Here is a 17,952-nt window from a genome sequence, read left to right as displayed (position 1 = left end):
GTACCCTCTACCCCTACACTGTGAAGAGTTTTGATCAAGAAAGGATGCTGTACTTTGTCAAAGGCTTTTTATGCATCTACTGAGAGTATCATGTGGTTCTTGTTCTTTCTTTTATTAATGTGTTCTATCCCATTGATTGATTTGCAGATGTTGAACCAACCTTACAGCCCAGGAATAAATCCCACTTAGTCGTGGTGAATAATCCTTTTAGTGTACTGTTGGATCCTATTGGCTAGTATTTTTTTTTAAGATTTTATTTATTTATTTGACAGAGAGAGAGAGAGATCACAAGTAGAGAGCCAGGCAGAGAGAGGGGGGGAAGCAGGCTCCCCACTTAGCAGAGAGCCAGAGGTGGGGCTTGATCCCTGGACGCTGAGATCACGACCTGAGCTGAAGGCAGAGGCTCAACCGACAGAGCCACCCAGGCGCCCCATTGGCTAGTATTTTGGTGAGAATTTTTGCATCTGTGTTCATCAGGGATATTGGTTTGTATTTCTCTTTTTTGATGGGGTCTTTGGTTTTGGGGTCAAGGTAATGCTGGCCTCATAAAATGAATTTGGAAGTTTTCCTTCCATTTCTATTTTTTGGAACAGTTTCAGGAGAATGGGTATTAATTCTTCTTTAAATGTTTGGTAGACTTCTCCTGGGAAGGCATCTAGCCCTGGGCTCTTGTTTGTTGGGAAATTTTTGATTACTGCTTCAATCTCCTTACTGACTATGGGTCTGTTCAGGTTTTCTATGTATTCCTGCTTCAGTTTTGGTAGTTTATATGTCTCTAGGAATGCATCCATTTCTTCCAGATTGTCAAATTTGCTGGTGTATAGTTGTTCATAATATGTTCTTATAATTATTTGTATTTCTTTAGTGTTGGTTGTGATCTCTCCTCTTTCATTCATGATTTTATTAATTTGGATCCTTTCTCTTTTCTTTTGGATAAGTCTGGCCAGGGGTTTATCAATCTTAATTAGTTCTTTCAAAGAACCAGCTCCTAGTTTCATTGATTTGTTCTACTGTTCTTTTGGTTTCTATTTCATTGATTTCTGCTCTGATCTTTATGATTTCTCTTCTCCTGCTGGGTTTAGGCTTTCTTTGCTGTTCTTTCTCCAGCTCCTTTAGGGGTAGGGTTAGGTTGTGTATTTGAGACCTTTCTTGTTTCTTGAGAAGGGCTTGTATTGCTACATACTTTCCTTTCAGGACTGCCTATGTTGTGTCCCAACGATTTTGAACAGTTGTGTTTTCATTTTCATTTGTTCCCAGGATTTTTTTTGATTCTTCTTTAATTTCCTGGTTGACCCATTCATTCTATAGTAGGATGCTCTTTAGCTTCCATGTATTTGAGTTCTTTACAACTTTCCTTTTGCGGTTGAGTTCTAGTTTCAAAGCATTGTGGTCTGAAAATATGCAGGTAATGATCCCAATCTTTTGGTATTGGTTGAGACCAGATTTGTGACCCAGGATGTGATCTATTCTGGAGAATGTTCCATGTGCAGTAGAGAAGAATGTTTATTCTGTTGCTTTGGGATGGAATGTTCTGAATAGATCTGTGATGTCCATCCAGTCCAGTGTGTCATTTAAAGCCTTTATTTCCTTATTGATCTTTTGCTTAGATGATCTGTCCATTTCAGTGAGGGGGTGTTAAAGTCCCCTACTATTATTATTTTATTATTGATGTGTTTCTTTGATTTTGTTATTAATTGGTTATATAATTGGCTTCTCCCATGTTAGGGGCACAGACCCTTTAAGTATGATATAGTGTCCTTCCTCAACTCTTATTATAGTCTTTGGCTTAAAATCTAATTTATCTGATATAAGCATTGCCACCCAGCTTTCTTTTGATGTCCATTAGCATGGTAAATTGTTTTACATACCCTCACTTCAAATCTGGAGGTGTATTTGGGTCTAAAATGTGTTTCTTGTAGATAGCTTATTGATGGGTCTTGTGTTTTTTATCGATTCTGATACCCTGTGTCTTTTGATTGGGGCATTTAGATACGAATTTAGGGCCATTGTATTGTCTGTAAGGTGACTGTTATTGTATATTGTCTCTGTTCCTTTCTGGTCTGTTACTTTTAGGCTGTCTCTTTGCTTAGAGGACCCCTTTCAATATTTCCTGTAGGGCTGGTTTGGTGTTTGCAAATTCCTTTAGTTTTTGTTTGTCCTGGAAGCTTTTTATCTCTCCTTCTATTTTCAATGACAGCCTAGCTGGATATAGTATTCTTGGATGCATATTTTTTTCCTTTAGTGCTCTGACTATATTGTGCTAGTCCTTCCTGGCCTGCCAGGTCTCTGTGGAGAGGCCTGCTGCCAATCTAAAATTTCTACCATTGTATGTTACAGACACCTTTTGTCCCAAGCTGCTTTCAGGATTTTCTCTTTTTCACTGAGACTTCTAAGTTTTACTATTAGATGATGGGGTGTTGATCTATTTTTATTGATTTTGAGGGGGATTCTCTGTGCTTCCTGGATTTTGATGCTTGTTCCCTTTGCCAAATTAGGGTAATTCTCTGCCATAATTTGCTCCAGTATATCTCCAGTATACCTTCTTCCCCTCATCTCTTCTCTTCAAGAATTCCAATTATTCTAATATTGTTTCATCTTATGGTATCACTTATCTCTTGAATTCTCCCCTTGTGTCCAGTAGCTGGTTATCTCTCTCTTTTTTAGATTATTTATTCTCCATCATTTGGTCTTCTATATCACTAATTCTCTCTTCTGCCTCATTTATCCTAGCAGTAAAAGCCTCCATTTTTACTTCTTATTTTATTTTTTTAAAAGACTTTATTTATTTATTTGACAGACAGAGATCACAAGTAGGCAGAGAGGCAGGTAGAGGGAGGAGGAAGCAGGCTCCCTGCCGAGGAGAGAGCCCGATGTGGGCTCAATCCCAGGACCCTGGGATTATGACCTGAATCGAAGGCAGAGGCTCTAACCCACTGAGCCACCCAGGTGTCCCAAAAGCCTCCATTTTAAAAAAAGATTTTATTCATTTATTTGATGGAGAGAGATACAGCAAGATAGGGAACACAAGCAGGGTAAGTGGGAGAGGGAGAAGCAGGCTTCCCATAGAGCAGAGAGCCTGATACATGTTTGATCCCAGGAGCCCGGGATCATGACCTGAGCCGAAGGCAGATGCTTAATGTCTGAGCCACCCAGGTGCCCCACAGCCTCCATTTTTTAATTACACCTCATTAATAGCTTTTTTGATTTCAACTTGGTTAGATTTTAGTTCTTTTATTTCTCTAGAAAGGGATTTTATTTCTCCAAAAGGGATTCTCTAGTATCTTCCATGCTTTTCTCGAGCCCAGCTAGCACCTTGATAATTTTCATTCTGAACTCTGGTTCTGACATCTTACTAATGTCCATACTGATTAGGTCCCTAGCTGCCAGTACTGCCTCTTGTCCATTTTTTTGAGGTGAGTTTTCCTGCCTTGTCATTTTATCCAGATAAGAATAGATGAATGAGAGAACAAAATACTAAAAGGGTAGCAATGACCCCAGAAACATATACGCTAACCAAATCGGAAGAGAAGAAAGGAGAAAAAAATGTGTGTGTGTGTGTATGTGTGTGTGTGTGTGTGTGTAGTGATATATATATGTATCACACAAACATATATAATATATATAGTATATATTATATATATATATTATCATTATTATCAGACTGGTGAATAGAACAGAGCCACACACTTGATTTTGGGTGTATTTTGGTCTGTTAGAAGAAACTGCTTCCCAAAATTTTAAAGAAAAACTTATATACATACAAAAATAAGGGTAAATGTGGTGAAGGGATGGAATATGAATGTAAAGATGAAAACTGAAAAAGATTCTAAAAAGAAATTGATAAGTTGGTTCAAAAAAGACATAGAAAAGAGGAAAGAATGTGATTAGACTGGAGACTAGAACAAACGAATGCGCTAGATTTAGGGTATATTTTGATCTATTAGAAGAAACTGTATCCCAAAATTTTTAAGAAAGAAAAACCTATATGTATACGAAAAATAAGGTTAAATAAAATGAAGGAATAGAATATGACTGTAAGAATGAAAATTTTATAAGATTTTAAAAAGCCATTGATAAAATAGTTAAAAAACTTTAAATAAGAGAAAAATTTAAAAAATAGAATGAGAAAAAATAAAATTAAAAAATTTAACTTGGAAAGACTAAAGAATCACAGGAAAAATGCAATGAATTCTATGTTTTGTATTCCCGTAGCTCTGAAGTTTTGCAGTTCTCATTGATGGGTGAACTTCGTCTTGGCTGGATGTTCTTGGTGAACTCCTGGGCGGGGTGGGGTGGGGGGGCTGTTGCAGTGATTCTCAAATGTCTCTGCCCGAGGCAGAATTGCACCACCCCTGCCAGGGGCCAGGCTAAGCAATCTGCTCAGGTTGGCTCAGTAGCTTTTTTTTCCTGAATGCTTTCTGTAGAGCTTTGGAGGATGGGAATGAATATGGCAGCCTTCTAATCTCTGGCCCTGTAGGAGCCAAGAGCTCAGGGTCCCCCTCCTTAGTTCACCCTCAGAGGAAAGCAGTCAATCCCTCCCATCTCCCTGGTCTCCAGCCGCATTCCGTGCCACCCAGCCTATGACCAAGCATTTCTATCTCTGGCGCACAGCCCCGTTTGGAGTGTCCAAACCCTGCTAATTCCTGCAATGCATTCCCACACTGCTCCTCCCAGAGGAAGAAGGAGGGGGTGTCCCCGGATCTGACACTTGTGAGGTCCCTGCTCAAAGAGCAGTGGCCCGACTGTGCCTTGGATCATGGTTTAAGGTAACCCTGAACTGAGAGCTCACTCCTTGGCTCTGTCTCTTCAGCCAGCTTCCCTGCTCTGATACCTGGGCAGCTCTGCACTCAGACACCCCAGGTCTTTCTGTGACTTCACAGGTCCTGAGACTCCACTGTCCCCACGAGGGCTCCACGCCCGCTTAGCCTCTGGAGCATTGTCCTGCAGAGGAACAGACTTCTAAAAGTTCCTATTTTGTGCTCCACTGCTCTACCGCTTGCCAGGAGCTGTCCCCTCCCCCCGCAGTCTATCTTCCTGTGTATCGCCTTGGATTCACCTCTCCGCATGCCCTACTTTCCAGAAAGTGGTTGCTTTTCTGTTCCTAGAATTGCTGCACTTCTCTTTGATCTAGTGTTGAATTTGTAGGTGTTCAGAATGGTTTGTTAACTTGCTGAACTCCTGGGACCTAATGATATTTAGGTCTCCTACTCCTACTCCTCCACCATCCTGCTTCTCCTGTGGTATCTCATTTTAATTTGCAATTCCCTATGATGTTAAATATCTTTTCATATGCTTACTTGCCATTTGTATATCTTCTTGGTGAGGTGTCTATTAAGGACTTAGCCCTGTTTTTTATAAGTTTGTTCATTTTCTTATTGTTTAGCTTTAAGACTTCTGTGTATATTTTGGATAACATTTCTTTATCAGATATGTTTTTGTTTTCTTTCAATCTATGGCTTGTTGTTTCATTCTCTTGACACTGTCTTTCACAGAGCTGAAGTTTTTAATTTTAATGAAGCTCAACTTATCAAATATTTCTCTCATGAATCATGACTTTAGTGCTGTATCCAAAAAGTCATTGTCAAACTCATGGTTATTTAGATTTTCTCCTGTGTTATCTTCTAGGAGTTTTACAGTTTTATGTTTTACATTTAGATCTGTGAATTAATTTTTGTGAGAAGTGTAACATCTGTGTCTAGATTTACTTTTTTAAAAAAGATTTTTTATTTATGACAGAGATAGCAAGAGAGGAAACACATGCACGGGGGAGCTGGAGAGGGAGAAGCAGGCTCCCTGCTGAGTAGGGGAGCCCAATATGGGGCTTGGTCCTGGGACACTGGGATCATGACCTGAGCTAAAGGCAGATGCTTAACAACCGAGCCACCCAGGCGCCCCTTGATTCACTTTTTTGTATGTGGATATCTGGTTGTTTCAGTATCATCTGTTGAAAAGATTATCTTTTCTCCATTGTGTTGTATTTGCTCCTCTATCTAAGATTAGTTGAATATATATATCGGTCTATTTCTGGGCTCTCTGTTAACATTGATTTGTCTGTTCTTTTACTAATACCACATTGTCTTGATTACTATAGCTTTATTGTGTCTTGAAGTTGAGTAGTGTCAGTCCGCTGGATTTTTTCTCTTCCTTTAATATTGTGTTGGCTATTCTGGGTCTTTTGTCTTTTCATATAAACTTAAAAATCAGTTTGTCAATATCTATAAAATAACTTACTGAGATTTTGACTGGGATTGTGTTGAACCTGTAGATAAAGTTGCAAAGAACTGACATCTTGGCAATATGGTGTCTTCCTATCCATGCACATGGAATATCTCTCCATTTATTTAGTTCTTCTTTGATTTCTTTTCTCAGAGTTTTTAATTTTTCTCATCTAGATCTTGTACATATTTTGTTAGATTTACACTTAAGTATTTCATTTTTATATTTACTGCTGGTGAGCAGAGAAACTACTGACTTTTGCATATTAAGCCTGTATACTGCAACCTTGTTATAACTACTTGTTACTTCCAGGAATTTTTTGGTCAATTCTTCCAGATTTTCTATATAGATGATCATGTCATCTGCAAACAAAGACAGTTTTATTTCTTCCTTCCCAATATGTATATTTTTGTTTCCTTCTTGTCTTTCCTCATTTGCTAGGACTTCTAGTACAATGTTGAAATGGAGAAGTGAAGTGAAGACATTTGTGCCTTGTTCCCCTTGTTCCCTCATTAATACTTTCACTATAGTACAGAAGTACCTCTAAGTCCACATATGAAAAATGTTTTAGTGTAAAATTATATTACAAGTAACAGTTAAAGTGAGAAAAAAAATTATGGGCTCGGGGCATGGACAGAGCTGAATATAATCTTGAGGGTGAAATCTTACTAATTATACTTACAACGCTTCAAATATTATTTTTCATATGTAATGTTCAATATAAATGCTTGATAAATGAACTACTGAGAATGAGTTGTTACTTAAGACTTGTCATATGGTAGTATCCATATAACATGTCTATGCAAGGGGCAACTTGTTTATGTGATTTATTAATTAACTTATGACTCATAATTTGTTTAGAGTCTGTCAGATTTGACAGTATACAGTAATATGAGTCAGAAACAGTAATAAATAATTTTAATCCATAAAGTTTTTTATTTCGGGTGCAGTTTCAATTTAATCCTCTAATTAAATCTTTGTCAGATTAGAAGGATAAACAAACTGATTTGATTTTGACTCCCTTCTTCTTTTTAAAGAAACTTTCCTGAAGAGTATTCAGGAAAGGATAAAAATTACCAAAAGTCAAGATAGAAAGTGAAAATAAAGGAGTTGAGGTAACCTCCAAGTAGTATAAGCAGTATGAATTGATGTAAATTGGTATATATGAAAAAGACAAAATTGACAATATAAAACAAAACATATCCTATAAATATTTTTCAAGTAAAAGTTGTTTTGGCCAATTTTTAAAGTTGAGAGAGGAGGTTTTTAAATAAACCTTGGTTAAAATTTCCTGAATGACATAAATGTCTCTTCCTCAAAGGTTTACAAGATGAAATAGGAGGTTTTCACCCTTGCAATGAAGAGCTAATAGAGTTTAGATTAAGAACATTTCACTGCAGAAAGCATGAAGGAAGATAAGGTGTTTTGCAATGCACGGATGCTTTAAAATCTGTCACCAATGTATTCATTCTGAAGTTTTAAAGATAAGTAACAGATACACACTCTGAAACAACAGTTTCATGAAAGGTCTAAAGTCTGAAGTATTCAAGAAAGAATGGCTAAGTGAATACATAAGAAATTTCAGTATATTTTAACCGATTTAGTTGTGGAGAAAACTCAAAATTGACAGAATCTTAAGTCTGAATAATGGAAAAGTAAGCAAACATAACTGCGTTAGTAATACATGTAGAAGACATTTCTAAGTAGACCACTAATGTACAGCATGGTGACTACAATTAATAAAACTGTATTGCATATTTGAAAGTTGCTCAGAGAGTAGATCTTAAAAGTTCTTATCATAAGAAAAAAATTGTAAGTATGTAAGCTTTTGGGTGTTAACTAGACTTACTGTGATGATCATTTCATAATATATACATGAATATGTTGTACACCTGTAACTAATATGTTATATGTCAATTATAGTTCATTGCTATTTCTCTCACATATTACTTATTGTGTTGTTTTCAGATGTTTTGTGGTTTTCACCTTGAGAAAATTTTCTCTTGAGGGTATCATCAGCTAAGATGGTTGGTAATATTTAGATGGCTGGAAAAAAAATAGAGGACTGGAGAGTGGTCCTAGTTAATGCTGTGGTTGAGGAGGAGTGGGGATTGTCATGACCAGGACATAGAGCACTTAGGTCTCATCATCTAGGTTATAACAACTCTTTGTTGCTATTTCAGTAGGCAACCTTGTCTACTGGGGTCATTCTCTCAATACTTCTGCCTTGCACAGTGCTCTCCTTTCATGCATGTAACTCATTATAGTTAGTGAAAATAGCCTGTATAGTTTATTGAACTTATATTTACTTTGTGACTAAAATATTATCAACTTGTGTGATTGTTAGAAAAGAGGTAGCTTGTCTTTGCAAGGAACAAAATTTATATGTATTATTCATATATAGTGTTTTTAGGTCTTATTTAAATCTGCGTTATGATATCAAAGCCTCTTATCACAGCTGTGTTTCTTTCTGATGGTATTTCTAGAAGTTTTTACTTTATATTTTATGTTTTTTATTTTTACTAAGAAACCTCTATTCTCAAGATGGGGCTTGAATTTATGACCCTGAGATCAAGAGTTACACACTCTTCCAAATGAGCCAGCCAGGTGCCCCTACTTTATACTTTTGATGTTACATTATTAAACTGATCTTTTTCATTTAATTAAATTAATTAATTTTTAAGGCGATTTTAAAATTTATTTTTAGAGAGACAGTGAATGATTGAGAGCTGGGAGAGGGGATGGAGGGGGAGGAAAAAAGAGAATCTTGAGCAGACTCCCCCCTGAGTGTATAGCCCGACATGGGGCTCAATCTACCCTGAGATCATGACCTGAGCTGAAATCGAGAGTCAGACATTCAACCGACTGAGACACCCAGGTGCCCCATCTATTTTATTTTTTAAAGTTTAATCTAAGTAATCTCTACACCCCATGTGGGGCTTGAACACGACCCTGAGATCAAGAGAGGCATGCTCCTCTGACTGAGCCGGCCAGGAGCCCCTATTTTATATTTTTGATGTTACATTATTAGACTTATTCACATTAGATTTGACTTTTTATCATAATAAACCGGACTTCTCTGTCTTGTTTATAATGCTTTTTACTTTGAAATTTACTTTCTTATTAATGTCATCCTGGGTTTTTTCCCTAATGTTCACATTTGTCTGATATATCTTGGCTGGAAACAATCTGATGTTCATTGCACTTCTGAAGTTAATTTTTAAATTTTCATTAAAGTAATTATATACCTAGTTTTAAAAATCGAATAGTGGTTAAAGGGAAAGGAAAAAAAGGTTTCAACACACCCTTCCTCCCTTGCCATTCCATTCCTATTTCACTTCACTTTTTCAGAGGTGGCCACATTCATTTATTTCAGTTGTTTCTTCTAGCATTTATTTCTATATTTCTGTCTCTATTAACTGAACAATTTCATTATCTAATGACTTCTTTATGGTAGATAAAGATTTTAAGTCTTTTATATCTCTTTTATTTCCTTGTCCATCTTCTTTATAAGTTTTGCTTAAGTTTATGTTAACTATTTTAATTATTATGCTTAAATACTGTTCACTAATGAGTCATCTGGTATATTAGAATTTTGTTCTCTCTCCTTTTTTAAAAGATTTTATTTATTTATTGGACAGACAGAGATCACAAGTAGACAGTGAGGCAGGCAGAGAGAGAGGGGGAAGCAGGCTCCCTGTTGAGCAGAGACTCCCGATTCAGGGCTCTATCCCAGGACCCTGGGATCATGACCTCAGCAGAAGGCAGAGGCTTTAACCCACTGAGCCACCCAGGCGCCCCAGGCGCCCCTATGTTTTCTTTTTTGAACAGCTTTTTGTTTTTTATTAATTGCTTCATTTTCCCCATTCATTTAGTTTTCTTCAAACCTATGGCTAAGTCTCTCTATATTCCTTCCACAGTTATTTAAGATACCTAATACAAATTTCTACACAAATAAAAATTACTTCTCCTGCATAGAACAATCCTGAATCTTGCTCCAATTCAGGGCTGATTGCTTTTTAAATCAGCTAAACAGCCATCATCCCGAGACTTCTTTTTGTTGTCATCCTCAGAATTTCCATAGCTTTGCCCCTGTTTTAGATGCCTGTTTTTTTCTTTTTAATCCCATATCTTTTCTTAGTTTATTCTCTTGTTTGGTGAAATAAGTTTAGCAGCATCCAGAGTAAAGGATGCATGTGGGGCAAAGTTTTTTGAGATTCTTCTGTATGAAAATGTATTTTTTTCATTTTTACTTGTCTATTATAGAATCCTAGATTAAAATTTTAATTAAATATTTTTAAAGCTTTGCTCCATTGTTTTCTAGCTTCCAGTGTTGCTGATTCTTTGCCTTAGGTTTTTTGTTTGTTTTGTTTTGTTTTGTTAAATCCCTGCCATTCTGAAATTTCACAAAAATGTGTCTTACTGTGAGTCTTTTGCAGTAATTTTGCCAAGTAGTTGGTAGGCCCTTTTAATCTAACGACCCTTGTCCTTAACTTCCTAGGGAATTTTATTGTGTTAAGTTTTTGCTAACTTCCTCCAAACTATTTCTTTTTCTGGAATTAATATTTTACTTTTTGGATCTTCTAATCTTTTAAAATTTTTTTTGGATTAATCTTCTAATTTTATCTTTTTCTCTATTATTATTCACCTCTGTCTCTTTTTGTTCTATTTTCTCAAAAGCTTTTGCCTATAATGTTTAACCCTTTTACATTTAATTTATTTCAGCTATCGCATTAATGGAAAAACTAGTACAATTTGAGTAAGGTATATAGTTTAATTAAGAGGATTGTATTAATGTTCATTCCCTGTACCAGTGCCCTCTAGTCAAAGAATAGTAGGGTGAAGGATATACAGAAACTCTATTATTTCTACAACTTTTCTGTTAACCTGAAATCAGTTCAAAATACAAAGTTAAAAAAAAGTTAAAAGGACCAATACGTTTGAGAAAAAATGAAGTGTTTGCCAGGATGTCTATGCATGACCACTTCTCATTAATTTTCTCTCAAAGAGAATATTAATTATAGTATCTTTGATATTTTCTTCTGTCCCCTGCATTATGCTTCTTTCTGTTTGTTATGGTCACTCATTCTGGAGGCCTTCTTCTAATGTGATTGCATGTCCATATTTAAGAAGGATGCTCTAAAATCCCAAGGGGAAGTTCTTCGTGCATAGATAGGTTTGTCAATGAACTTTACTGTTACGGATTTCAGAAGACCAGCTAAGTTTTTCTCTTGGTAGAAAGCATGCTTAGGTTGGAATCCTGGATTTCCCACTTACTAGCTCTGCTACTTAGGCAATTTACCTTTCATGCTTAAAGTGATCAAGTTTAATATTACCAGCAATCAGATATACTGGCTTCTTGTATCCTTTGAAATGATACACTGAAAAGGGCACATCACTTCTGTGATATTCTTGTCCCAAATGCTAACTTTTTTTTTTTTAAGATTTTATTTTTTTAAAGTAATCTTTACATCCAAAGTGGGGCTTGAACTCACAACCCTGAGATCAAGAGTTGCATGCTTTACCAACTGAGCCAGCTAGGCACCTCTGTATAACTTCTATTTAATCAAGAGAAGATACCAAACTCATATTGATGGATAATCAACAAAATAACTGACCAGTTTTTTTTTTACTGACTCTTTAAAAGTGTCAAAGTCATGAAAGACAAGGAAATACTGTAAATTTCACAGATTGGAGGAGAGTAAGGAGAGATCACAAATTAATGTAACATGAGGTCTTGGGTTGGATCCTGGAACAGAAAAAGAACATATGTGGGAAAAACTAGTGAAATTTAAATAAGGTCTGTAGTTTAGTTAATAATACTGTACAAATGCTAGTCATTGTTTTTCCTAATTGTTCTATGATTATATTAGTTGTTAAAATTAGGAGAAGGTAGGCTAGGGGATACATAAACTCTGTATTATTTTTTGAAACTTTAAGTCTAAAGTTATTTAAAAATATATGGTTAAAAAAATTAGGGACTAGGATGTTTGAAGGAGGGTAAGGAATATTTATCAGAATTTTATACATGGATTTCCTCTCATTAATTTTGCTTGAAGGATGGTGAATCCCTTTTGATTTGTAAATTCAAAACAAACCAAGGGTGTTTTTGTTTTGTTATTAAAATTTCTGCTTGTTCTTTTTATTCAGTTTTTTTCTGTATTCTTTTTGAGAATTAGTCTATTTTTGGTTGGACTTGTCTCTATTGTCTCTAGTGTAGCATTTTATTTTTCATCGTCATTTAATCTTTCATGTTATCTTCTGTATTTTGGGAGAATTTTAAAAAATTCTTTCTATATCAAGGATTTGTTTTTATGTAGTAACTACTGGTCCTTTACAGAAAAGAAAAAATTAATTTTTTCCATCATATCAATAGTTCCATACAGTGTTTTCTTACTGGCCAGCAACCATTTCATCCTTCCTGTTTTTCAGTCTGTAATTACTGGAAACATGAGATGTGTTTTTACAAGTTTATTCAATTTCCTCTTATATACATGTTCTTAATACATATATCCATATTTATGCTGTTTATCCTTACCTTCAGTGTAATGCCACATGCAAAAATATTTTCATGGGGAGCGCCTGGGTGGCTCAGTTGTTTAAGCCTCTGCCTTCAGCTCAGGTCATGATCTCAGCGTCCTGGGATTGAGCCCCGCATCGGGCTCTCTGCTCAGAGGGAAGCCTGCTTCCCTCTCTCTCTGCCTGCCTCTCCACCTACTTGTGATCTCTGTCTCTCTCTGTGTCAAATAAATAAATAAAATCTTCAAAAAAATATTTTCATGGGACCTATACAGTGTATACTTTACTGTTTAGCCTATCCTTAAATGGAGATCTGTCCATGACAATTCTAAAAGATTCGTGAATTCTTGATTCCTCCTACTATCCCCATCCTCTGTCTTATGTTTATAGTAAGAAAGAGGCTTGATACACACAGAACCTATGCAATTTCTACTGCCTAGCTCAATGAGCTTTTTTGCTCCTACTGCCAAGTTCTCTATTGAATAAAATAACTTCTTCCATAGAAATTGAGACTATCTATAGTTTGACATGTACAATGAATGAAAATTTTTATCCTCCTGTATGCCCAGAGCTGCAAGGCATGGATTTTTCCTCTCTCTGTCCTCTAGAATGCAGTGCTTTACATTTGTTGTCCTCTACTCTGAGGACGTACTGAATGTGTGGGAACTTTAGTCTCTAAATTGCTTTATAAGAAGTGTTAATGATACTGAAATGAGGAAATGGTTAGGAAGAAGATAGTAGTGGAATGTTTCTGTAAAGTAAAGTGTCTTTGATTTTTAGTTTAAGTGGACACAATGGGTCTCTGAGCTAGAAACAGAACAGGCCAAATCCTTTTCTAATTCACTTCTGAATCAGTGTCCTTCTAAAGGGTAAGATGTAATAGGTAAATAGCTGTGCTTTTCATTCAAGTCCAATTGGTGCTTTAATTAGAAGAAATTCTTTATAGCTTGGAAAGTAGTTAAATATTATTCTGAATATAAAATATTTTCATGAAAGCTATTCTATATTGGAGTTAAAAAATGAACATTTAATGTTTTAATTTTTATTTATATTATTTTTTATTTAAATTCAATTGACACACAATGTATTACTGGTTTCAGAGGTAGAGATCAGTGACTCATTAGTCTTATATAATACCCAGTGCTCATGATATCATGTGCCCTCCTTAACGTCCATCACCCAGTAACTCCATCCCCCAGCCCCTTCCCCTCCAGCAGCCCTCAGTTTATTTCCTGTGATTAAGAATCTTTTATGGTTTGTCTCCCTCTCTAATTTCATCTTGTTTTATTTTTTCCCTCTCTTCCCCATGATACTCTGTTTTGTTTCTTAAATTCCACATATGAGTGAGATCATGTGATAATTGTCTTTCTCTGATTGACTTATTTCACTTAGCATAATACCCTTTAGTTCCATCCATGTTGTTGCAAATGGTAAGAGTTCATAAAATGAACATTTAACTTAAAGGCAAACTTCAAATTATAATTTCCCCAGTCTCCAGTATCTCAGTTAATTCTAATAAGAATGAATTTATTAGATACTTGTATTAATGCAAAAATGGAAAAACACTGTAAAACAGAAATACTTTAGAATTTTCTACTTCTACCCTTCTTACCTAGGGATTTGATACTGATCTTAAAAGCATAATAGTTCAAATGCCCAGATACACAGAGATTTTCCTTTTGTTCCTTCCTGAAGTCTAACTCACTGGGCTAATTTTACGATTCTGTGATTTTGCTTTCTTGACTTCAAAACCTAGTTCTATTTAAGATGGGACTCTGCTGAATTAAAAAAAAATGATACTCTAATTAATGCCATATTCATTTAGTAGTTTCTATATTGGTCAGCTTTACAATATATGTAGTTGATCTGACAGAATATAGTAGTGTGTACCTTACAGTCAATGAATAGTTTCTGGCAGTCTTTTACAGTAGTTAGACTTGTGCTCTGAGCTCTGAATAAGGTCTCTATTTTATTGATTAGATTTGATGCTTCAAGATAGTTTGGCATCAGAAATTACTTACTCTGGAACATATACAGTTAATACCCTTAAGTTATAATCATTAGAGTTTAAAAAATGACATATACTTATAAAAAACAACAGGCTCAGATTATCCTAAGGAATATTTCCACCTTTCTGTTTTAACTCGCCAAGGTATTTGGTATCAGGGAAAATCTGCATAGTAAGAACAAAGGCTCATGTTTCAAATGTCAATATTTTAATATTAGTCTACTTTAATATGTTTTAGAGAAAAGGTAATCTCCTAATGATATAATAGTTATGTATTAAGACTTCTATGTTATAATACAAATGTACCATAAACAAAAATAGATAATTTTCCACACAGCGAAACTTGGTATATTAAAGCATTTCTCCAGGGTTATATAGTTTTAGAAAATTATAGACGTGGTTTTAGAGTTTCTGTCCCTGAGTGGGGTAGCATTTCCTGTTGAGGGCCTTCAAATCACCTAAAAAAGTTATTGAGTATAAAATACATAGGACAGGGTGCCTGGTTGTCTCAGTGGTTTAAGCCTCTGCCTTCAGCTCAGGTCATATCTCAGGGTCCTGGGATTGAGCCCCACATGGGGCTCTCTGCTCAGCAGGGAGCCTGCTCCCCCCTCCCTCTGCCCCGCACCTCACCCCCAGCCTACCTCTCTGCCTACTTGTGATCTCTGTTAAATAAATAAATAAAATCTTTAAAAAAATATATAGGACATTGATCTTAAAACAAAAACAAAAACAGGGAATATAGAACTCTATACAATAGCCCTGTGTTCCAGTTTTGACTTTGAAAGTTTATTAAAATTTTTATTCTCATCTCTAAGAAAAGAGGACTTGTTTTTCCCCCATCCCCTCAACATTACCTCTCTAAATTAAAAATAAAATGTTAAATTTCACTCATGTTGAGACATACGTTTTTTCATATTTCAAAACCACTAAATAGGGATACATTTACAATTGATGGTAAGGTTTTTTTCTTTTATAGTGATAAATAATGGTGTGTCTTATAATCCGTGATTTTGCAGATTCAATGAAATCTCATGTTATGATTGTGAGAGACATGATGGGCTTCAGAGTAAGCTAGTTAAGTATAGTTCATAACTCTTCAACTCTTCCCTATTTCTTAAATCTTAACTTGGGTAGGACTAAAATATTCCCTAGGATATATCCCATGTGATAACCAGAATTATTATAATGCTTAATGAGACAGATTAAATTCCAAATTGAAACAAGTCAGTAGTTTTGTTCCCTTTTGGTCTGTGGCATGGTAGAGTAAAGATCTGTATCAGGACAGAAGGGGTGAAGTCCCTTTTAGCAGCATTTCTCTAGACATCTAGAGGCAGTTTATTGGTTCCAGTTGTAAGCTTATATGTACAAAGATATCTATTTATGCCTCTGTTATAGTTTATAGTCAACATATGTGTACTTTCTATATGACTAAATTAAAGAGTAAGATAGCAGTTTCTCAGTATAATTTCTGTCATTTGCTACTCATAGATTTAAGAAAATATAGAAAAGTGTTTACTCTTAAACTAGAGGAATTAAACTTTAAATTAAGAATGTGTAGCATTAATGTTATTTGAAAATTTCTCCTATCCAAGTACCACTCAGTAACACTCCATCCTCTATTGGAATTATTCAAGCAGTACAACTTCAATCATTTGTGTTTATATATATGATCCATATAATTAGTAACTGGAAAAACTAGTACTTATTTAATATGGCAAAACTCTTTCAACTATCTTTAGAGGTATATTTGGAGAAAACGTTAACATCAGAGGAAGCCCGTTTTAGAAGATTTTGATACTATAATAGTTCTCTATAGATAAAGTTTAGGAACACTCGAGGCTGTGACACTAGGTCGAATTGTAGTTTTATTTCATTACTGGTAGTTATAGCAGTGAAGGAATGCGGTGAGTGGTAATGGGATGAAGAGATATGGGGGGGGGAGGCTCCTTAAAGTACAGTCTTGGTACTGAGTTCCAACACATAAATAAATATGTGTGTCAAATAGTTAATCTCTATCATTTTATTGTAGAGTATGCCTACTTTCCTTACCAAAGTACACTGTAAACAAGATTCATATTACCATCACAATAGTTAATCAATCTGTGGTTCTTACAGATATAGTCCATTTCCTCCAAGTAATGATGAAGAGTTTCACTAAGAAACTAGGTCACAAGGGAATAAGCAGAATTCTCTGCTACACAGTCAAGAGTTGAAATATATTGAGTATATACATGGATCTAACTGGATTCCCACTCTTTGGTCTGCATCTGATTTAGGATGCGTAAGCACAATTCCGAAACTGAAAGAGTAGATTGTCAACTCGATTTCATCTTCCCATAAATACTACATGCCATTAACAAAACCAAAATCTGAGTATATGAACTATCGAGGCAAATTCAATGAGATAAAATGTTGATTAGAGAGTACCAGGGACTGGGAGGGAGAAGAGAATGGTAAGTTATTGCTTGATGGGTGCAGATTGTCTTTTTGTGCTAATGCATAAGTGTGGAAACAGATAGTGGTAATGGTTGCACAGCACATGGATGTAATTAATACCACTTAGGTATACACTTAAAAATGGCAAATTATAAGTTATATATATTTTATTACAATAAATAAAACATTTTTGACCATGTGTGGTTTATAACTTGTGCAAAACTAACAGTAAAAAATATAGTTAATTTAGAATTGTACACTCTCCACATGAAAGAGTTCACTAATTCTGTTCTTCTGATCACAAATGTGATATAAATATCCAAAATTATTTCTTTTTAGAAAATAAATTTGAAAAGCCTGAAATATGACTGAAAAAATAATAAAAAATCAGAACAAACTTCTTACTTTAATTGGTTCAGGCTGCATCACAGGTGCAGGCATAGCAATGGCACTTGGAGCATAAACCTGGTGATATGTTGCTTGAACTCCATGATCAGAATAAGGCTGTTACAAAAAAAAAGAAAAAAAGAAGTGTTACCTCTTATTTATTAATTCAAAGTTTTTATTCATTGTTGCAATGTACTAGGCATTTTGCTACACAATGGAGGAACACAAATGAAAAACACATTCTATCTTTAATTAATTTATAGATTGACCAGGGACAGTTGAGTCGTCGAAATTACTTTAAGTCCTATGAAACATATACAGAAGAAAAGAAAAGAACTACTTGATTTAGCTTAAGAAAATTGGGAAGGCAGTCAGAAAAAGCTTTC

The 17,952-nt window shown here is 35.3% G+C and overlaps 1 protein-coding gene across 1 annotated transcript in view; it reads right to left on the bottom strand.

The window, feature by feature from the left end:
• BOLL (boule homolog, RNA binding protein) overlaps nt 1-17,952 on the bottom strand; it is a gene marked incomplete at both ends in the record, with an annotated part of 55,892 nt that overhangs the window by 12,172 nt on the left and 25,768 nt on the right. Inside the window, one exon of the mRNA XM_080799177.1 lies at nt 17,585-17,683. Coding sequence (XP_080655303.1) covers nt 17,585-17,683 — 99 coding nt within the window. The remainder of the gene's footprint in view (nt 1-17,584; nt 17,684-17,952) is intronic.

This window comes from Martes martes (assembly GCF_963455335.1).
Source record: "Martes martes genome assembly, chromosome: 3".
NCBI classification, from domain to species: domain Eukaryota; kingdom Metazoa; phylum Chordata; class Mammalia; order Carnivora; family Mustelidae; genus Martes; species Martes martes.
Note: the sequence above shows the minus strand (reverse complement) of the source record. Positions and strands in the feature narration are given on the sequence as shown.